Raw genomic sequence first — 23459 nt, 5'->3', positions numbered from 1 at the left:
CTTTGGAAAAATATCTATTTGAAATCCTTATTTTTTAATTAGACTGCTTTCTATTGAGTTGTAGGAGTTGGTAATATATTTTGAGTGTTAACATCTTATCAGATATATGATTTGCAAATATTTTCTCCCATTCAGTAGGTTGCCTTTTCATTTCATTGATGGTTTCCTTTGCTGTGCAGGTTTTTTTGGTTGGTACAGGGCTACTTGTTTGTTTTTGCTTTTGTTGCCTTTGAAGTTAGATCCAAAAAAAATCATGAAGACTGATGCCAAGGAGCTTACCACCTGTGTTCTTCTAGGAGTTTCATGGTTTCAGGTCTTACATTCAAGTCTTTAATCCATTTTGAGCCTTTTTTTTTTTTTTTTTTTTTAAGATTTAAGTATTTCCTACACCCAACGTGGGACCTGAATTCATAACCCTGAGATCAAGAGTTGCACACTGTACCAACTGAGCCAGCCAGGCACCCCTGAGCTCATTTTCGTGTATGGTAGAAGATAGTGGTTGAGTTTCACTCTTTTGCTGAAGCTGTTCAGTTTTCTCAACACGAGTTATTAAAGAGACTGTCTCTTCCCCATGGGTATATTCTTGGCTCTTTGGTCATGAATTAGTTGGGACATATATGCGTGGGTTTATTTCTGGGCTCTCTGTTCCATTGATCCATGTGTCTCTTCCTATGCCAATACCATACTGTTTTGATTATTATAGCTTTGTTAATATCATTTGAAGTCAGGGAACATAATGCCTCTAGCTCTTCTTTCTCAAGATTGTTTTGGCTATTTGGGTGTTTGGTGGCACTTCATCTTGGAAAATTGAATGTATAAAAATCACAGGGAGAAAAACATAGAGCATGTGTGTCCACTCCCTTAACTTAGACAAAGGTTTGGTACTTACCCATGCACTTTACACTTCTAAAAGTGTAAAGAATAATCTCCAATCTCTGCCTAGGGGCAAAGGAACCAATTTTGAAGCCAATTTCTCCTGGAACAGAACTTTAAGCGTTCACATAGTCTTTCTGCACAGTGCTCTTGAGCTAATCCTACTAAATTCTTTGCTGCATGTTGACACATTCCTACACCTATTATAAAGTGAAATGCCTTGCCCTAAACCCCGCGGAAAGTCTATCTACCTATGTACTAGGAAAATAAGGTTCTAGTATTACCACAGCATTAAAAAAAAAACAAAACAAAACTGGATGAGTTTTCACCAAATTAGAGGGCATTTTCAGAATGGATTGACAAAGTCTTTAAAATCTACTGGAGGGTCCTGAAAGTCTCCAGAAAAAAATGGCAATCATTGTATTAAGCAACTGAAACTGAGTTATGAGACAGCTATGTGGGTCCCATATGCCATGATAGTAAGATAATGTGGACAGAGAAAACCATAGTAAAAAAACAAGCCCTAAATATATTTTAGGACAAATGCCACACATTACAGGCATTAAGATAAAAACCCAAGAACTCTTTTAAGAAATTTCCTAACATATATTCAAATAGTGAGGTGAGTATCATGAATCCCATTTACCTACTACTAAACTTAATTTTGTTAGGGTCTCTCCTCTTCTCCCAGCCCCTGATCACTTCCCTCCTTAGTTTTTGCAGTGCCAGGCATCATAGAGTTTCATTCGAAAGTATTTTAGTAGCAGCCATGGATTATGATTTACTGCGTTCTCACTTGGACAGCTCCATGTATTGTGCTCTTACATGTGTAGTCGTAAGGACTTAAAGCAATGCTATGAAGGACCGCTTGTATTTTCATTTAGTTTTACAGCTTTGGGGCTTTATACTCCCCCTTCAGGCTTTTTGGTCTTGGAGAAGTGGACCCCTATCTGGATCTTGACTTTCTGGTGCACTGGATGAGGATAGGTTTATTGGTTGAAGTTTCCATCACCTTTGAAGTCTCTGATCTGTGAACCTCATCACGGGACCAAGGGTGGGCATCTTGGCCAGCAGGTCAAGAGATGTCCATGTATTTGTTAATACCCTGAACTCCCAGCTCCATTGACTTTTTTTCAGTGAAATTTCCCTGGTCTGGGGCTCTGTCATTCCCACAATTAATCTTCTAGGCTAAATTTTAACTCCTGCCAGGATACTTGTCTATCTTCCCTGCATTATTTCGGCTTTGTTTCATATGTCTCCCCCCACCCAAAGCCCATTAAAGGTGCTGTATTTCCGTGCTCTGGGAATGCAAGCTGGTGTAGCCACTCTGGAAAACAGTGTGGAGGTTCCTCAAAAAACTAAAAATAGAACTACCCTACCACCCAGCAATTGCACTACTAGGTATTTATCCAAGGGATACAGGTGTGCTGTTTCGAAGGGACACACGCACCCCCATGTTTATAGCAGCACTAGCAACAATAGCTAAAATATGGAAAGAACCCAAATGTCCATCGGTGGATGAGTGGATAAAGAAGATGTGGTGTATATATATATATACAATGGAGTATTACTTGGGAATCACAAAGAACGAAATCTTGCCATTTCCAACTACTGGAGGGTATATGGAACTGGAGGGTATTGGAGGGTATTATGCTAAGTGAAATTAGAGAAAGACAAAAATCATATGACTTCACTCATATGAGGACTTTAATATAAAAACAGGGAGGGGGACAAACAGAAGAGACTCATAAATATGGAGAACAAACTGAGGGCTACTTAGAGGGGTTGTGGGAGGGGGGATGGGCTAAATGGGTAAGGGGCACTAAGGAATCTACTCCAGAAATCATTGTTGCACTATATGCTAATTTGGATGTAAATTTTAAAAAATAAATAAATAAATTAATTAATTAATTTGCTCCGCTTTCAAGACCTCTGGTATTCTGCTCGCAGTCTACCATGTCAACTGTATCTTCTACTTTCCCTTACCATGTGCTGTTTTGTTAAGTCCAAATTTTGTAACTATGTTACAAATAATGGCTTCCCATCTTATATATTTATATATTCCCATCTTATATATGTATGTGTATATATATATACACACACACATATTCACATACGTGTACATCAACTTTCAAAATTTTACCCTTAGTAGCATTTAATTATGATCCACTCAAAACTGAAGGCAACCTACTTTCACACTGTGATTGATGTCTACCAAGAGATATTCACTTTTCCAAAATTAGCTGTAGATAGATCACAACAAACCAGCCAAACAGCAACCAATCTGGCAGTAAATGCAGAGAGGGTACTCTTTCCTATTAGGGTGTTAAAATAGCATTTAGTAATGCATCTATAGTGGACTGACTTTACATTATTACAAAAGCCCAGCTTTTTGTCCTAGTAGTAGAAAAACCAATGGATTTTTTTCTTCTTTCACACTGACAGACAAGCTTACTATCACTGGAGCCCATGGCCAGCTGGGAAAGGACACAGTGGCTTGAGTTCTTGCTGTGACCCTTTAGTAATTCCAGTAAAGTCTGAGTACCACAATGGGAGCATTAGAACACCTACACTGCAATAAAAGAATCAACTGTGTGATGTGTATGCAAGTAACCAGAACTGACAGGACATGTGACCTAGGACTACTGACCTCCTGCCTGGGCAAAGCAGAGGTGTGTATGGTGACTATAACTGAAGTACAAGAACTGACTTAAACTGGGGGGAATGAAATCTGAACCCCAGGCGTTCCATACCAGTTACCTGGATTGAGTACAGAAATGGACCACGTTCTTCCTGTGTCTTATGTCTTTTCATGTCTTTAAAGGGCTCCTTTGTAAGAGGAGATCAGTATGGGCTATATACTCAGAGACACAACTGGGTTTAAGTTTTGAAGGATGGGTAGGATTTTGATTTTTAAAAGGAAAGCCATGAAAAATGGAGGAAACAACGTAAGGAAACTTGACTGGAGCAGACTATGATGGTTGGTAGGGAAGGTTCGGAAGGGAATGCTGGAATAGATTACTAGAATGGGGTGTGAAAATAAAAGTTAGTGTCCATGTGAGAGCAAGGCTTACACTGACATGCTGAGGTCATCCGGCAGAAGCACCCAGATGGTGCAAGTTATTGTTGCTCCAGTTAGTAGGTCAGGCCAGTCAACAGTATCTTACAACAAACTCCTCACCCAGGGTGCATATGCTGCTTCTCTTATCTCTTGGATATCTATTGATATCATTTACAGAATTTTGAATTCCCAAACAGGTACAGAACTCTAGCCCTATATTTCTTTCTGTAACATCTCAGTGACTATTACTAACAAAAAAAATTTTTTTAATCATGACTTACTCCTTAAGAACTAGAAATTTCTGGGCCCCTGGGGGGCTCAGTCATTAGGCATCTGACTTCGCCTCAGGTCATGATCTCATGGTTTGTGAGTTCGAGTCCCACATTGGGTGAGCTGGGGTCCTGCTTCTCTCTCTCTCTCTCTCCCCCCCACTCCCCCCACCCCTCCTGGGAATTCTGTCTCTAGCTCACTTGTGCCCTCTCTCTCTCAAAAAAGAACTCGAAATTTCTACAACCACTGTTTACTATCAACATACTTGTCCCCTAACCATTATGTGTAACCTCCAAAGTAAAAAGGTTTGGTTTTGATTAACTGCAATTAAGAAAAATCCTAATTCCGTAACTTTTGGTAATTTAGAGAGGTTGAGTTTCAATTTGTTAATGTGTAAAAAAGGAACAGAGGTCTTCTGGGGTTGTTGTGAAGATCATCCAGTGGAATATATGTAACAGAGCACTTGGTCTCACCCATAATAAAGTCAGTTATGTTATAGCTATTATTTTACAAACAAAAGTCTGTGCTGCTAAATAGATCAGACTTGAGCACTGGTTGCTTAATGACACCTGTTACATAATGTGCTTCTACAAATGAATAAAGAGAACTATGTGTAATACAAAGACCTGTTTAACATTTTAATAGGTTTATAAAAAGCTGTTTTGCTGAAGATCACTGCCAACTCTATTATCTCTCAGCAGCTTTATCTTTTAGAGAAGAAGGTAATTTTTCATCCCAGGGTAGCTTCATTTCCACCTTTAAACTAAGGTGGAAATGCAGCTGACCACAGGATGAGGCTGGCAAGAGCCTACCCTCCCTAAATGATAAAGTGTCAGATCGTTATTAAAAATAGTTGGTCTTGATTCATCTATAGTCAGCTACTAAATTTCGGTTACTTAACTACCCAGTGCCTGACCTTCTCCCTCTGATATTTTGGAAAAGTCATATTCTTATTATACATGCCTAGCTTGACAAACAGGAGAACTTTGTGTACTTGAAAGAAAGAAGATATGGCAGGTATTCAGTAGGACTTTGTATTGAAAAATCTATTGTTAAGATGTAGATGATTTTAAAATGTATGAAGTATGACCAATATGGCCAGTTTAAGAAATAATTTAATGTCCTGTAAAGACTTATTTTATGTAGTTAGGTTTTTTAGTTTGGTTTTGGTTATGGAAGCTAAAGATGAAGTTTTCCAGGGTGCCTGGGTGGCTCAGTTGGTTAAGTGTCCGACTTCGGCTCAGGTCATGATCTCATGGCTTGTGAGTTCAAGCTGCGCATCGGGCTCTGTGCTGACAGCTCAGAGCCTGGAGCCTGCTTCAGATTCTGTGTCTCCCTCCCTCTCTGCTCCTTCCCTGCTCGTGCTCTATCAAAAATAAAATAAACATTAAACAAAAAATGGAGCAAAATGAAATTCCAATCCAGAATTTGGTTTTACCCCTGCTAAAGTTACTACTGATGAAAAGTAACTTCACTTTACTGAAATGAATGCATTTCCTTTACAGAAAAGGAAAGAGCAAATGCTTTCAAACACTTATCTAATATCTTCATATTGCTAGCTTAATAGTTCTACCAGTTATTACTCACATTGAGTTTTAAAATGAGTTTATTAAAGAATGTTTTTAGGAAGGCAACAATGTTATTAAAAAAAACTTCTGTTTCTTCATGCTGAAAAGGTAAGAGGCTATAGTTACAAGCTTCTTTCTATTGGAATTCTGATAGTATAGCACAGTGTAGTCATTTCTGCGATGCTAGAATAAATAAAAAAAGTCTCTTCTATGCTTCTCCTCAAAAAAGCGATGAATAATAACAGAAGATGGCATAATAAAGCCATTTTTTTCCCATTCATTCTGTAGTATTGGAGCCAGTATCTAGGAAACAGGAGAAGAAGAATAAATTGAAAGAGCAACTTAATTTTAAATATTTTGAGAATTATCTTTAAAACAGGAAATAACGGTGGCACTGCTGTTGAGGGGTGGGGAGAAAAAGAAGGCAAGGTTGGGGGAAGCTGATTAAGGAAATGTCTTGAGAACTTTAACTTGCTTTTTAAGGCACAGGTAAAGAAGATAATTCTTAGCTCTCCCTATTTATGCTAGAGAAAAACCAAATTAATATTACTTGGTTCATTATATAAGTTATACCAATTTGGTTCATATAGTTGCCATAGGATGATTTTTTTTTCTAGGTCCTCTACTGTCCCCAAATTTTAAACCACAAAGAACCGTAACATATTATGAGGAGAAAATTGTATTTTAATTTCTGATGAGAAACCAAAATTCCAGCCACTGTCACTGTTCCTATTTCAGAAAGCTTTTAGGAAAAAAAGGGCTTATCCATTCATCTGGTCACTAAGGAATGACATTTTCTCAATCATTTATATTTTAATTTTGGAAAGAAAAAATTCTAAGATTGTATTCTTTTCTGCTGACAGAACACATGCAACACAACCTCAACTTTTCTGGAGTACTTAACAGTTTTCTGACGATCAGTTAATACACTCCTCAGAAGCTACTGCAGTAGGTAAGGCTGATTTTACTATTCATCCACTGAATTCTGAAAAAAACAGACAATCTTGCATCTAAGCAAGAGTAATACACTCTAAGGACTACCAGACAGGAGCTTCTGTGAGGAAAACACACATGTTTACGTGGACTCTTTGATATTAGTAATTTGCTCAGGGGTCTTCACCGCCCCCCCCCCCCAGGGGTCTTCTTTAACTGACTTTTTGATTCTTAGCTATGTTTCTTTCTTGCTTGCTTTTTTTTTTTGGTGGTTCCACTGGTGAGGGTTCTTAGCTATGTTTCAAACAACTGAAACAGACAATCTACGAGTCTACATCTGTGCTGTCCAACAGGGTGGCCACCGGGAAGCCATGTGTGGTTATTTAAATTAGTTAACTGATAAACAGTAAATTTCTCAGTTGCCCTAACACATTTCAAATGCTTAATAGCCCTATGTGGCTACTGGAAAGTACAGATGGAGAACATTTCCATAGGTATGAAAGTTTTACTGAATAGTACTGGTACATCATTAACTTACTTTGATAGAGGTGCAAGAGTTATAAATTCATGCCCCAATTCCCCAGTCTAACAAAAACTTAAAAGTCTCAGGGTTATGCTGATGCTATTAGCCTTAATTATAAGGAAAATATGAAAAAAAGTATAATCTGACCTACAGAAATGTCATAATCCAGGAACTATAAAATAACATAGATTTTTTTCTGTCATTAAGCAAGGAAACAGTATTTGATTGGATAATATTAAAAAGCCATCTTTATTCCCACATAACCTTTTGAAAAGGGCAAGTCATTGTAGTGTTGCTACTTTCAGAGACTTGCTGGTATCTGGAAAAGACTTCATTCTTTAAAAAAAGGGCCAAAGGCATTTATGCAGCCATGAAAAATGATGTATCTGCAAATGTATGCATACATTTATTACTGTAAAAAAGGATACATAAGACTAGAGAGTTATGCAGTAAGATATTAAGTGACGTTCTAGATGGTGTTACATATTACGCTTTTCTTCTGTCTTCTCTACATTTTTCAGTAATTAGCTTATTTCTTTTGGAACCCCAAATATACAAAATAACCTGAGAAATTTAGGGTATTAAATTTCTACATTTTCTTTTGCTTTTCCAAATTCCCTTCTTAGCGAGTAACAGTATTCTCTATTTAATTTCAGGAACAGCTGTTTGAAACACAAATGGTTCAGATCATAAAGTAAAAGTAAGTATATGTTTAAAATATAATTAGCAAAAAGGAAATAATCATGGAAGAGAAAGCAGATACATATAGTTTTTGAAACATTTAAGGACTTGAACAAGGTCCTAGGTCTGCTGTGGAAAATATATCTGCACAGATATAACAGAGAGGGGAATGGATATTTATCATTATAACTGATAAGAGTCTTAGGGTTTTTCAAATTCTTTTACACGATTACTTTTAAATATAAAACGTATAAGCATCCAGCAACACAGAAATCATAGGATAAACTGTCAAAATTAAGCACTTCAAATGTGCAACTGAAAAAACTTAATTTGCTTATTTTTACTCACAGAGATTGAATTTGTGTGGGTTAGTCTACATGTCCTATGAAATGTTCATCCCTAAAGTCATTAAGAGGACTGGTTGAGACCTGGAATTCAGAATCTAGCTGAGACAGAAGCCAGATCTCTTAGCCATTTCCCCCCTTAATTCCAGATGAAGATGTTCTAAAGACTCAAAAAAACAAGATTTCAAGTAGTTTTGCTTTCACAGTAATTAGGTAAACACTTACTTTTACCATCACAGGCTACAATTTTCACTTTATCCACTTTAATAAGTTCTGTCACCTCTCTGAATTCAACATCATTCAATACAAAAGTCCACACATTATCGCAGAATCTGTACGTATTTAGAGAGCCCTTTAAAACAAAACATTTAGACATACCATGAAGTCATTTTTCCCCCAAGGCAATTTAAGAACTCAGTTACCAAGAATGTAATCTTTAAAACAATATGATGATTTAATACTTACCTTAAGATTTTCCTTAATTTTCATCCTGTCATTTGGGAAAAAACAAATCAAAAACACCACCCTAGATAAATTTGCTAGTAGTTAAATGCTGTAGTTAGCAGACTATTTTCAGCTCTCAAAGAGTCTGCAAATTACTTACCTGAACCATGTAAAAAAAGCTGGAAGGAAATTTGAATTTGTACTGCTCTCTTGTGGCAACACGATGAAAGTTCACTTGAATTTTTATGTAAAAACTTTGATTCCACCCCAATTTAACTAATAAGCCTCACTGATAACAGAGTTGATTAACACATTTTGTACATTATATGCATTATATTCTGTATTACAAAAGTAAGCTACAGCATAGAAAATGTTACTAAGAGAATCATGAGAAATATTGAGAAAATACGTATATGAAAGTGGATCCACACAGTTCAAACCCATGTTTTTCAACCACATTTTATTGTATGTGTTAATTCTCTGAGCTTGTACAAAAGCAGGGACTACCCAGAAACACTAAATTTTAACCCTGTGTCTTGGATGAATTACTGTGCTATATAGAGCCAATGGAACTACATTATTGTCCTGTGCAACTGATAAGGAGTATTTTGGTTTTTTTTAGGAGCAGGAATATGTGCTTAAATAAAAAGGAAATTCTCAAAGAATGCGGTAAAAGTGCAAGGAAAGACACAAGCTGAATGCCATCAAAACACACATACACATGGAATCTTCACAAATGAAATTTAGTATTTGGTAAGATATTTATAAACCCCAAACCGTCAATTCAGAAAAACATTCTCTGCAGTGTTACTTGTAATAGTGAAAACTGGATTCTACCTAAATGTTCTATCAAGTGAGAATGATTAGGGAAACTATGATGGTTGTGAATGACTTCATGAAATTTTAAAAAGATGAATAATTATCACTTGTTGGACTATGCTAGGCTCTGAGGATACAAATATGATCCCTGCCATCAATGAGCATACGGTAGCAGGGGAGATCGTTAAAACAAGAAAGCATACAGTATAGCAGTACTATGAAAGAGAAGTAAGCTAAGGGCACCCAAGGGTATGGAAGACATGGGGCACAGAAGGCTTCCCCTCACAAAGTGAAGTTGAAGTTGAGTCCTGAAAAGCGAGTAAAAGTCAAGGAGAGGTGGGACAATAGAAAGTAAAACACATATTTGGAATGGGATAGCTAAATGTGTCGAGCTCCCAAGGTGGAGGACATCCTGGAGAACCTTGGAAAGATTTGCTGCATCCTAAACCTATTATTAGGTCAGTGAAGGATTTTGAGCAGAAGAATAACATGATCAGATTTGCATTTCTGGTGATAACATTAATTGATTGGGGGTGGGGGGGAGGCAGTCCTGATGGAGGCCGAAGACTTTGATGCCTGCAAGAGAGGTGAGAGTGGCTTTACTGTAGCAGCAAGGAAATGGAAGTGGAGAGATACCAGGTAACAATGCGCTATGGTAGGGAGACAAAATCTGTTCATCCCCAAGTTTCTGTCTCCAATAACAGTGCAATCATAGGAAAAGCCAGTTTGATTTGGAACTTGTTGACTTTGAGACCTAAGTCACCATGTGCAGAAAGCTGCTAGAGTGTGGAAGAAAGCCTGGGAGCATGAGCCTATCAACTTTAGAGACACAGGGTTGGATGAGATCATTCAAGGAGAATAGGTGGAGCCCTAGATAACCCTAAGGAATACCAACAATGAAACAAAAAAGGGTCTGAGAGACAGTGGGGTCAGAGAATAGAAGCTGGGATAGTATGGTTTCAAGGAAGTATGGGTTTCAACAGAGAATGTAATGTCACAAATTATGCATTAGGTTTAGCCATAAATAATGTGGTAAGAAAAGTTTTAGTGGAGTGGTGAGATTAAGGCATGGAAAACCTTCAGGACATAGTGTTAACTGAAAAAAAAAAAGATCTCTTTAGTTACATTCTGAGCCTTTGGAAGGCTACACAGCTAAATGCCAATTTTAATGTTCATTTCTAGCACCCCTGAATGCGAACTATCCAGTTGGTGACAGCTATGCCAATAATCTGAACAAGGCATGTTACTAGGATATTTTCAAATACATGTTGAAATTCTGTTAGTTGTAACGTAAATGTATATACTTCCCTTATTTTATTGTGAAATTGCTATAAAACTTGCCCGAAAACTATTTTATGTTCAACGCTAACATTTAGAGTAAAATAGACAACTTTTGAGCCAACAAAGGCTTAATAGAATGTAAACACAAGAAGAGATGAATGATAGAATCTTTTTAGAATTGTTTAGTGAGCTAGAATTCCTAATATAAAATACTATATTTAATTTATAGTATCTTCGTCCAAGTCCTAATCTAATATATCTCAAGTATAAGGACTCGAGAATAGAAAATTTTATTTAAAAAAATGTATACAAAGGGGTGCCTGGGTGGCTCAGTCAGTTCGGCTCAGGTCATGATCTCCCAGTTGATGAGTTCAAGCCTCACATCAGGCTCTGTGCTAACAGCTCAGAGCTTAGAGCCTGCTTTGAATTCTGTCTCCCTCTGTCTCAAAAACATTACAAACAATGTATTTAAGGAACTTTTCGAATACTAAGATACTTGACTTTGGTCAAGTAACTGATTTAAACCGTAATTAATTTGGCCAAACTATGTCTTCAATGCACCTTTACATATATCTGTATCTGGGCAACATTCTTAAAATATCTTAATACATGTTCTTGGTAGAAACAGACCAGATAGGGAAAAGGAAACTGTCAGTGTTTTTAGAGGGGTGGTTTTTCTTGACCATTAAATCTTTTAATGCCTAATTACTACTTCAAGTTTAACATTACGCTCACCTGCTAGCATACTTTTTTTCTAAAGCACACATTGACTTTTTAAAGGACTAGTTCAATATGAATTTTCTCCCTAAAAATTATTTCAAGGTCCTTGGTGAATATATACATTGACCTTTTTAACATGTAATGGGCCCCCAGGCTAGTAAAAATTATTACAAATAATACAGACTTAAATGTGACCAAGCAAAATAGGTTATTTGCAAACACTCTGAACAAGTTTGCTGTAATGGGAGAGGTAGGTAATGAAAGCCCGAGCTATGACAGAGTAGTTATTACTAGCTATTGGAAAACAGGCAAACTTATAAAACACTATGCAAAAGATGCAAATGTCAAATTGTGTTTAATTTTTTTTTTTTAATTTTTTTAATGTTTATTTATTTTTGAGACAGAGAGAGACAGAGCATGAACGGGGGAGGGTCAGAGAGAGAGGGAGACACAGAATCGGAAGCAGGCTCCAGGCTCTGAGCCATCAGCCCAGAGCCCGACGCGGGGCTCGAACTCACGGACCGTGAGATCGTGACCTGAGCTGAAGTCAGACGCTTAACCGACCGAGCCACCCAGGCGCCCCGAGTGTTTAATTTTTTTTAATGTTGTATTTATTTTAGAGAGAGGGAGACACAGAATCCAAAGCAGGCTCTGAGCTGTCAGCACCGAGCCCGACGTGGGGCTGAGATCCCATGAACCGTGAGATCGTGACCGGACCTGAAGTCGGACACTTAACCAGACTGAGCCACACAGGTGTCCATGTTTAACTTTACCTAACTAGACCCAAACTGGAAACCTACAATACCACTAGAAGATAAGTAGTCAAATTGTCTATATAGGCAAAAATGTATGTATTAACTTAGAATTAAAGCATCAGGTTCTGAATGACAAACCTGGCAGGTTTGTACATCCGGTTATACAAAACAGCAAACTAATTTTGCCAGTAAAATTTAAGAATCTACTGACAAAATTTTATAAAGGTACATTTTACTCCAGATAACTTTTACGCATGTGAAACTGATAAGATTTATTACATAAAATACATGCAGACTTTATCCCTTCATTAAAATTATTCTCTGTATACCCAAGATCCACAATGCCTGGTATGTAATAGACACTGACAGGTTGAAGAAAGGATTTTATTTATTTTTTTTTTCAACGTTTATTTATTTTTGGGACAGAGAGAGAGACAGAGCGACACAGAATGGGAAACAGGCTCCAGGCTCTGAGCCATCAGCCCAGAGCCTGACGCGGGGCTCGAACTCACGGACCGCGAGATCGTGACCTGGCTGAAGTCGGACGCTTAACCGACTGCGCCACCCAGGCGCCCCGAAGAAAGGATTTTAAATAAAAAGTTTTTTAATTAAAAAAACCCCAAACTCTATACTTCTCTTAAATCAACTGACCTCTATGTTTTTTTCATATACTGTAATCTTTTAATTTCTACTTTATGGTATCCCTTAACAACATGAGCACAAATATTAAATATAACCAAATTATGACTCTATTAATATCAACGTGGTAAGATTATTTCTTTCTATTTACCATGATGCTTGCAATGGGCTTCAGTCTGATTTACCATCCAGTTTAGAAAGATAGCTTTGTTCAGTTTGGGCTTACTGTTCAAAGTATAAATGAGTTAAATGAGATCAAGCTACCAGAACAGATCATTATCTACCACCAGTTCAGGTCTTCATTAGAGTAGGTGGGAGGCAACATGAATGCACTTCCCTGGAATGAGGGAAGGTCAGAGTTTGAAAAACATAAGCAAACCGGAGAGACAGCTCTCATTTACCTTCAATTCTGCAGATAAGGGTTTGGGCATTTGAGACCTCAGTGACTCTGGAGGGAAGGCAACTAAACATACATAGGCTGATTTGTGAAACAATGGAACAAAAATCTTAAAAACAACTCTGTATCTCACATTAGGTGGATAGAGCTGGTATACAGAATTTAAAAGTAAAGTATAATTTGGGGCGCCTGGGTGGCTCAGTCGGTTAAGTGTCTGACTTTTGATTTCAGCTCAGGTCATGATCTCAGGATTTATTGAGTTCCAGCCCCACATCAGGCTCAGAGCTGACAGTGTGGTGCCTAGTTGAGATTCTCCCTCTGCCCCTCCCTTGCTGGCACACTCTCTTTCAAAATAAATAAAGTTTAAAAAACAGTTAAAAGTATAGTTATTATAAAACAAGTTCCAAAATTCGATTAAGCCATCTCTTCCTTTTATATTACTAATTATGTACAGATCCTAAAAAGCACTGTTAAAATAACCACTGGTATAAGCTGCAAAATTTTAGGAAAATATCCTTACCCTGAAGTTGACTCTGTTCCTGACCCTCTGGGCCAACGCTGAATTTATAGCCTTATCAAACTGAAGGAGAACTTGGAGAGCAAGTTGGGGGGTGATCTGTTGAGACTGAGAAAAAGTAAAGGTCGTAAATCCTTTTAGGGAAGGACATTAAAGACAACATACATATGAGTTATCATCTAAAATTTAACCGAGGTTAACCAGAGCCTCTTAAACTAGAATCTCTTACTCTTTTGTGCCATAAATGACAATTAGGAAGTAAAGCCTCACTGTATTTTCCTGCACTGTCCTGACTCAAACAGGATTGTGAAAAGAAAACATGCAGTGATGTTACACTGCCAGGACAAAACTCTATCACTCCTTTATAGTGTCTGGAAAGAGGCATTCAGTAAATTGAAGGAACCAAGTTTCTTTTAAATAAAAACCACAGGACTTTATATACTAAAAAAACCCTAATCTCATTAAAGCTCATAAAATGTATGAAAGCAAATGGAAATAATATTAAAACGTTCTTAGAGAAGTTTAATTTAAAGGTTAATTCTCCTAAAATTGAAATATAAATTCAAATTTAAATCTCAAAAGACTATGAAATTTTCCAAAATTATCTTAAAGCTACACAGACTATGCCTTTCTTGTAACAGAAAACCAATACTCTCAATTTTTATGTTTAACAATCATCTTTGAAAAATTAGGCATGTTCAACCATGGCATCAGAATGGTATAATGTACAAGAACTTGCAGTTATTCATCTGAATACTGACTTGCTGGGTCAGAGAGTCTAAGATCTCTAATGTCCTATCTCTGCCTGAGACAAAGGATATAACAAAAACTATTATAGATCCATCTAAATAAAAACTGATGTTTAGTCTCCCACCTGTATGAGCTCATCCAGGCTCTCCTGGAGACTGTTTCCCAAAGTGGTATTTCTGTATAACTGATATGCCATGGCTTAGGAGGAAGGAACTGTTTTTCTTATTCAGGCTTGCATTGATGTCCTAAAAATTTAATATGAAAGTATTAAACATTATAAACCATGTATGTAATATAGTCACTTCATATACTAATATATGCTATCTGAACCCTTAATAATTGCAAATTGCCTTATAACTAAGAATTACAAAGAACAGTTAAAAATGACTTATTCTTTTCTCTTATTTTGACATAGGCATTTATTCTCCTTTACACAAAGTACAGGTATACTCATTTACAGATATATTTTTGCTATTTCTTTTAAAAGTCTGCTTTTTAACTTAATCTAGAATGAATTTATCACGTATTACCATTCCTTTCTCCTTACTGCCAAGTCACTAATCCAGACAGTCTTCAGCTTCCACGTACATGCCTTCGCTTCATTGCCTTTTTTCCTTAACGTCTGATATTTACAGAGTGCCTATCAAGAAGATCGCACTATCATAAGCAGCAGGGACAGGAAGATAAGTAAGGATATACTCCTGATTCTAAAAAACTTATACTCTAGACAGGGTAACAGAAATACAAAAATAGGATTTAACTCAATAGAGAAGAGTAACTATGATAGATCTATAGAGTGTATGATGCAGGCTACCTGTGGACTGAGTAGACTGGTTACCAAAATCTTCCTGATTCTTCAAGCTAGACTTCAGCCAAGCAAAAGAAGAAGAACGGAACGAGTAAAGCCAAAGGAGTATGAAATGATACAGTTTAAGGAGGATGAATAGGCAGTGGTAGGAAACGGAGCTGAGAAAGAGGACACGATGGATTTGTTCCACCAGGAGAGACACCAGGGTTTTACAGGGAAGATGACGGGAACCACTGAAGCATTCCAGGAAAGGTCAAATGAGCAGCAATCTGAAGAACATACTTGAAGGAAATGAGGGCTCAAATAGGGTGGCAGTAGTACAGTTTCAACAAATTTTGAGCTGCTGCTACATGTCATACACAAGACCACTGACCTCATGGCACTTTCAGCTTTAGAGATGGACAGGAGACTTTATATCAAGTAAAGCTCGGCAAAAATAATGGTTAGTTATCAATCTTCACGTTATACGCCCATGGAATTTGATACAGGAGATCACGTCTACCTTCTTGAAACCTTTTCTTTGGCTTCTGGGATGCCACACTCCATCCTCTCCTCCCAACTCAGTGGATATTACTATTGTTTTCTTTGCCTGGTTCCTCCTCAGCAACCTGACCTCTACTGGAGGGCCTTAAGGCTTCTTAGGTCTTCTCTATATGTTTTACTCCCTTAGTTAGCTCATTCAGGCTTATGGCTTTTACTACTATCTGCTGATGACTTCCAAATGTATATCCCCAGTCCTTGTCCCCTTGTTGCCATATATAAAATTGCCTCAACACTCCCTGAAAGTATCAATAGGGTAGCTCAAATGAAATGTGACAAAAACCAAATTCCTGACTCTGTCCCTCCCAAACCTTTTCTGCCCTCAGCTTGCTCACTCTAGTAAATAGTAAATCTAGTCTCGTGTAAATAGGACACCCCCAAAATTTTACATTCAACCTTAGCTTCTCTCTCACTCTGCATCCAACCTGTCAGCCAATCCTTTGACCTCTTCCTTCTAAGTATAGCCAGGAGCTGACCACTTTTGTCATCTCCAGGGCTACCATTAAGTCCTCATCATCTGCCACCAAGATTACTGCGATAGCCCTGTAAGAGCTCTCCCTGTTTCTACAATTGCCTATAACACCCCTGCCCCTAGAGCAGCCACACTGAGCCTTTTAAAACATAAATGAAGCCACATCTCTCATTTATTGCAAACGTTCAATAGCAGCATCCTACCTCAGAATAAAGTCCTCCTAATGGTTTGCAAGGCCGACATCCTCTGGGTCCCTTACTACCTCACTGAACTTACCTTCTTCCACTTACTCCTTCATTCACTCTGATGCAGCCATACTGGTACCTTGCTGGTCTTCAATAAGGCAAGATATTCTTGCTTTGGGGCTTCTGCACTGTCATTTTTGCTTCAAGTGTTCTTCCCAACTACCTCCATGGTTCACTCCCTGATTTAATTCACATCTCTGCTCAAATGTCACTTCATTAGAAAGGACTTCTGTGACCAACCTATAAAAAAAAGAACTACCTCCCTTCCCCCTTACACTGTTTTAACTTTCATTCATACCATTAACTGTAGCTGACACACATATGCTTACTGTTTCCATCCACTAAAATAGATGTTCCATAAGAGTGGGTTTTGTTCACAGTTAAAAAATTTACCATCTAGAACAATGACTAGTATGTATTCAATAAGTATTAGTGAACAAATAACTTGGTGGTTATGTCAAAATGCTAATATCAAATATTAAAAATTTGTCATAGTGTGATACAAAGTTTTCTTCGTTACTTAGGAAAATGAAGCAATGAAACTTCCAGACTCGCAAGATGGTACCAAACCACCTACCAACATCTACATGCACATACTTTGCCTCACTGCCTGTCACTGTGCCAAACCATCCATGCTGTTATTCAAATACAATCTTTCAACCTGTGCATCAAGCCTATCCCTCTAGTACACTCAAGAATATTATTCCAACAACTGAATTAGTCCTTCTCCCCCTGACCTTCTAATTTCCCATCTCTAAGGATCATTGCCATCAGCAAATAAACAAGGTGGCTACTTCTCTTATCTTCAGGAAGAAAAAAAACCAAAAGTCCTGGGGCGCCTGGCTGGCTCAGTTGGTACAGCATGTGATCCTTGATTTTGGCTCAGGTCATGATCCCTGGGTCCTGGGATCAAGCCCTTGATCAAGCCCTTGGCTGGGCTCTGAGCTGAACGTGGAGCTTAAGATTCTCTCTCTCTCCCTCTGCCCCTCTCCCAGGCTCATGCGTGCTCTCGCTCTCGAAAATAAAATAAAAAGTCTCAACTCCCTTTCCTCATAGCTGCACTCTGTTTCTCTGTAAGGAACACTCCCAAGAGTTACCCGCACTCACCATCTCTCATTTCTCCTTTCCCATTTTCTCTTACACTCACTCCTCACAGGCTTTGCTTCCAACACTCAAATGAAACAGATGGTGAACCAACGGCATTGGTGAAGCTAATCCAGATTTCTTAGTCCTCTTCAGACTTAATCATTTGACACAGCTGATGACTCTCCCTTTTGATATAGGACCTTGGCTTAGCTTCTGGGACCTCACACGTTTTTTCTTTCTTTTTTTTTTATGTTTATTTTTGAGAGACAGTGAGCAAGTGTGAGAGGTGGAGGGGACAGAGAGAGGAGATACAGAATCCAAAGCAGGCTTCAGGGTCTGAGCTGTCAGCACAGGGTCTGACAAAGGGCTCAAACTCACAGACCGTGAGATCATGACCTGAGCCGAAGTCAGATGCTTAACCGACTGAGCCACCAAGTGCCCCTGGGTTGTTCTCTTCAACTCCCTGGTTTATCCTTCCCTATATCATTTGTTAGTTTACCCTGTTCTTTCTGAATTCTCTAAGTCACAAATCACTGTCAGTGGTCTTTTGATGTCTACACTCATTCCTCAGGATAATCCTTGCTGATGATTCCTAAATTCATATGCTAGCATATACCTTGCCCTTGAAGGCACTACTGGATCCAACTGCCTACTCAACATTTTACTTTTTGTTTTTCCCTTTTCAGTTGATGTAACTCCATACTTCTGTGGGTTTACACAAAAACCTTTGAAGTTATCCTCCACTCCCCTCATCTCACCTCCACATCTAATCCCTAGCAAATCCTGTAAACTCTATCTTCAAAGTGCATTCAGAATCCATCCATTTCTCACCATTTCCAATGTTACTCCACCATGTGTTATCACCCTGGTCTGTGCTGTGATCATCTGCCACTGGATTACTGAACTAGCTTCCTAACTGGTTTCCCTGCTTCCACACTGCCCCTACACTTTAATCCCAATTTGGCAGCCAGGTAATCTGTTAAAACTTAGGTTAGAACATACCTCTTTTCTGTTCCAAACCTTCCATTTCACTCAGTCCTTACAAGAATTTGGCTGCCTATGATCTCTCCAACCAGACCTACCATCTCTCCCTTGCTCTCACCCAGTATGTCTACAGACACACTGCCTTCCATGTTATTCTTAGAACATGACAGGGAAGTACCTGCCTATGTAAGCCTTTGAAAAGGCTGTTCTTTCTACCTGGAATACTCTCCCCCCAGATACCTACTTGATTCTCTCAATTCCTTCAAGTACACCTTGTACTTAATGAGCCTTAAACTGATGGTCATACTTAAAGTACCAACTTGCACCTCCACTTTGGAACTTCCCAATCCCCCTTTTCCTGCTATGTGTTTTTGATGGCACTACCACCTTCTAACATGTTATGTAATTATGTTTATTTTTTGCATCTTCCAATAGGGGCTTTTATCTGTTTTGTTCACGGAAGTAAACCAATTGTCTAGAACAAACAGCAACTAACTCATAATGGAAGCCAAATAAGTATCTGCTTAGTAAATTAAGGCAAAAAATCTACGTGGGTGGATGGGGGAGGGGTTAAAAAGGGCAACAAGAGGTCCCAATAGAGAGAGAAACTTGACAAAGTAGGAGTACCAACTCTTAGGTCATGCCCACTTGACAACATCGTAAGAGTTATCCAGAAAATGAGAGGCCTGAGAAAACTGAAACTTAAAAGCTTAAGTTACAGGAAACTGAAAACTAACCAAGCCTAACCAGCTTGTTCCGCTTCTGTACAATTGCTTGGCGAGCCCGTGTACTCCTGATCAATCATTGTTGCTTGGCACATCCGTGTATTCCTGATCAATCATTGTGATACCCGTACCCCTGGTTGTGGTCTGACCTAAAGGCAGGAACCAATCGAATACTGCTAAGTGTCCAACTTTAAACACCAACCAATCGCAGCTCTGTAACTGTGGAAAATTCCTGATTTCCCCATGACTTGTTTGTACCTGTCTATAAAAGGGGTGTAAAAACCTCTCTCGGGGCCTCTTAGCGTCACCGGCAACGAGTGCGCAGAGGTCCAGGTTCGAACCTGCAATAAATGACCCTTGCTGCTTAGCTTTGACTCTGGACTCTGGTGGTTCGTTTTTGGGGGTCTCTTAGACTCTGGGCGTTTCAAAAATAATTATAACAATGAACTATCAGGGAAATAAAAAAAAACAACTCATTGGCTCTACAGGCTGATAGAATGGAGCCAGCTTGGGATTCTCTAATCTCTCTGCCCACTGCTCCTGCTCCCAGCACGCTCTGTCTCTCAAAATTAACAAACTTTAAAAAAGAAAAAAAAACCCCACAATCTCATTTACAATTGCATCAAAAAGAATAAAATAAAAATAAATTTAAACAAGGTGAAAGTCCTCTACACTGAAAATGTAAGATACTGGTGAAAGAAATTGAAGACAACAAAAATAAATGGGAAGATATTCCATGCTCTTGGGCTGGAAGAGTATTGTTAAAATCTCCATACAATCTATGTAAAGCAATTTACAAGTTCAATGCAATCCATATCAAAATTCCAATGGCATTTTTCACAGAACTACAGCAAAGCCTAAAATTTATACAGAACAACAAAAACCCACGTAGCCAAAGCAATCTGGACAAAGAAGAACAAAGCTGGGGCAACATGCTTCCCGAGCTCAAACTACATTGCGAAGTTATAGTAATTAAAACGTTATGGTATTGGCATAAAAACAGACATATCAATCAATGGAACAAAACAGACAGCCCAGAAATAAAAACCACATTTATATGGCTAATTAACCTATCACAAAGGAGGCAAGAATATACTATGGGAAAAAGACAGTCTCTTCAATAAATGGTACTGGGAAAACTGGGCCACTTTCTGACACCAAACACAAACACCATACACAAAATAAACAGAAAATGGATTAAAGACCTGAATGTGAGACCTGCAACCATGAAACTCCTAGAAGAAAACATAGGCAGTAATCTTTTGGACACTGCCCTTAGCAACTTATTTATGCATACGTCTCCTCAGGCATGGGAAACAAAAGCAAAAATTAAGCTATTGGGACTACACCAAAATAAATAGCTTTTGCACAGCAAAGGAAACCATCAATCAAACAAAAGACAATCTTGTGAGTGGGATAGAATATCTGCAAATGACGTATTTGATAAGTGGTTGATATCCGAGATATATAAAAAACTTCTACAGCCCAACACGAAAAAAACAAATAATCTCGTTAAAAAATAGGGAGAAGCCCTGATTGGACATCTTTCCAAAGAAGACGTACAAGTGGCCAAGAGACACCTGAAAAGATTCTCAACATCATTAATCATCAGGGAAATGTAAATGAAAACCATTGTGCGTTTTGAGACAACATGGATAGACCTAGAGGGTATTATGCTAAGTGAAATAAGTCAGACTAAGAAAGGCAAATACCATGATTCTACGCATCAGTGGAACCAAAACAAAACCCACAACCAAACAAATGAATAAACAAACAAAAACCAGAATCAGACTGATAAATACAGAGAACTATTGCCAGAGGGAAGAGGGGTGAGGGGTTGGATAAAATAGGTGAAGGGGAGACGGAGATACAGTCCTCCAGTTATGGAGTAAGTCAAATAAAAGGCGTAACATAAGGAATACAGTCAACACATTTTAATAGCAATGTAATAGGACAGATGGTAGCTACACTTGTGGTGAACATAGCATCAGGTATAAACATGTCAACCCACTAAATTGTACACCTGAAAGTAACATTGTGTGCTAACTATACTAAAAGAAAAAAAAAGTGGTGTATATATGCAAAGAAATACTATGCAGTCATAAAAAAGAGTATCTTGCCATTTGTGGCAACATGAATGAACCTAGAGGGTATGATGCTAAATGAAATAAATCAGACAGAGAAAGACAAGTACCATGTGATTTACCATATAGGTGGATTCTAAAAAAAAAACAACAAAAACAAAACAGACCACTTTTAAATACAGAGAACTGATGGTTGTCCGAAGGGAGGCAGGTGGGAGGAATGGGCAAAATAAAAGAGATTAAACAGTACAAACTTCTGGTTATAAAAGAAGTCATAGGGAATACAATTAATAATATAGTAGTAACACTGTATGGTGACAGATACCATGATGAACACTGAGTAATGTATAAAACTGTCAAAGCAATATGTTGTATGCCTGAAACTAACACAGACATAAGTTATTATATATAAGCCTTTTGGTAATCACAGAGCAAATCTCTACAGCAAACACACAAAAGATAAATGGAAAGAATATCAGAATACCACTAAAGAAAGTCATCAAACCACAAAGGAAGAGAGAAAGAAGGAAGAGAACTACAAAAACAGCCAGTAAACAATTAACAAAATGGCAGTAAGTACATAGCTATCAATAATTACTATAACTGTAAATGCACTACATTCTCCAATCAAAAGACAGAGTGGCTGAATGTGTGTATCTGTGTGTATATATTATATATATACATATATATATACACATATATATAAACAAAAGACCCATCTATATGCTACCTGCACAAGATGCCTACATTTTAGAACATGTAAAATGGAAAGTGAAGAGATGGAAAAAGATATTCCATGCAAATGGAAACCAAAAGAAAGGTGATGTAGCTATACTTCTATCAGAAAAATAAACTTTAGGGGCACCTGGCTGGCTCAGTCGGTTGAGCACTGACACTTGATTTCAGGTCAGGTCATGATCTCGGGGTTCATGGGATTGAGACCCACATTGGGCTCTGCACTTACTGCACAGAACCTGCTTGGGATCGTCTCTCTCCCTCTCTCTCTGCTCCTCCCCTGCTTGCACACACACTCTCTCAAAATAAATAAACGTTTAAAAAAATGAGAGAAAAGAAACTTTAAAACACAAAGACTGCAATAAGTGATAAGATGAGTGTCACATAATGATACAGGGGTCAGTCCAACAACAGAATAGAACATTTGGAAATACTTGTGTAGCCAACATAGAAGTATCTAAACATATTAAGCAAGGAGTAACAGACCTACAGGGAGAAAGACAGCAATACAATAATAGGAGATTTCAATATTTTCAGTCAAACAGAAAATTAATAAGGAAATGCTGGTCTTAGAACATGTTAGGCCAGACTTAAATTATACATACAGAACATTCCTTCCAAAAGCAATATATATTTTTCTCAAGTGCACATGGAACATTCTCCAAGACAGATGATATGTCAGGCCACAAAACAAGCCAATAAATTTAGGTGGAATGAAATCATATCAAACATGTTTTATGATTATAATGATATGAAACCAGAAATTATACAAAGAAACCTAGAAAATTCACAATGTGTGATTATACAATATGTTACTGAATAATCAATAGATCAAAGGAGAGATCAAAAAAGAAATAAAAAAATGTCGTGAGACAAGGAAAATGGACATACAACATACCAAAATTTGTTGGATACATCAAAAGCAGTTGTAAGAAAGAAGTTCACAGTGATAAAGGCTTACCTGGAGAAGTCTCACAAACAACCTAACTTTACACCTCAAGGAACTAAAACACACACACACACACACACACACACACACACACACACACACACAGCAGAAGGAAGAAAATAAAGATAGAAATGAAATAGAGATTTAAAAGCCTTAGAGAGTATCAATGAAAAAAAGAGCTGGCTCTTTGAAAAGATAAACAAAACTGACAAGCCTTTAGTTAAATTCATAAATACACCTAGAAAAAACAATTCAA

General features: G+C 37.9%; 1 protein-coding gene across 3 annotated transcripts in view; it reads right to left on the bottom strand.

Annotated features, from left to right (window-relative positions):
- Positions 1-5792: 5792 nt before the first annotated feature.
- The window catches only part of GTF2A2 (general transcription factor IIA subunit 2), a 24374-nt gene continuing 6707 nt past the window's right edge, over positions 5793-23459 (bottom strand). The window contains exons 2-5 of one of the 3 annotated variants that reach the window (XM_030318059.2): positions 14700-14820; positions 13829-13933; positions 8479-8605; positions 5793-6075 (exon numbers count right to left, since the gene is read on the bottom strand). In XM_030318059.2, the coding sequence (XP_030173919.1) occupies positions 6050-6075; positions 8479-8605; positions 13829-13933; positions 14700-14771 (330 nt within the window). In that variant the 5' untranslated portion in view covers positions 14772-14820 and the 3' untranslated portion in view covers positions 5793-6049. Of the gene's footprint in view, positions 6076-8478; positions 8606-13828; positions 13934-14699; positions 14823-23459 lie in introns of all 3 variants that reach the window. The other 2 variants (XM_030318061.1, XM_030318060.1) reach the window with 2 other exon arrangements.

Source organism: Lynx canadensis, chromosome B3 (assembly GCF_007474595.2).
Source record: "Lynx canadensis isolate LIC74 chromosome B3, mLynCan4.pri.v2, whole genome shotgun sequence".
NCBI classification, from domain to species: domain Eukaryota; kingdom Metazoa; phylum Chordata; class Mammalia; order Carnivora; family Felidae; genus Lynx; species Lynx canadensis.
Note: the sequence above shows the minus strand (reverse complement) of the source record. Positions and strands in the feature narration are given on the sequence as shown.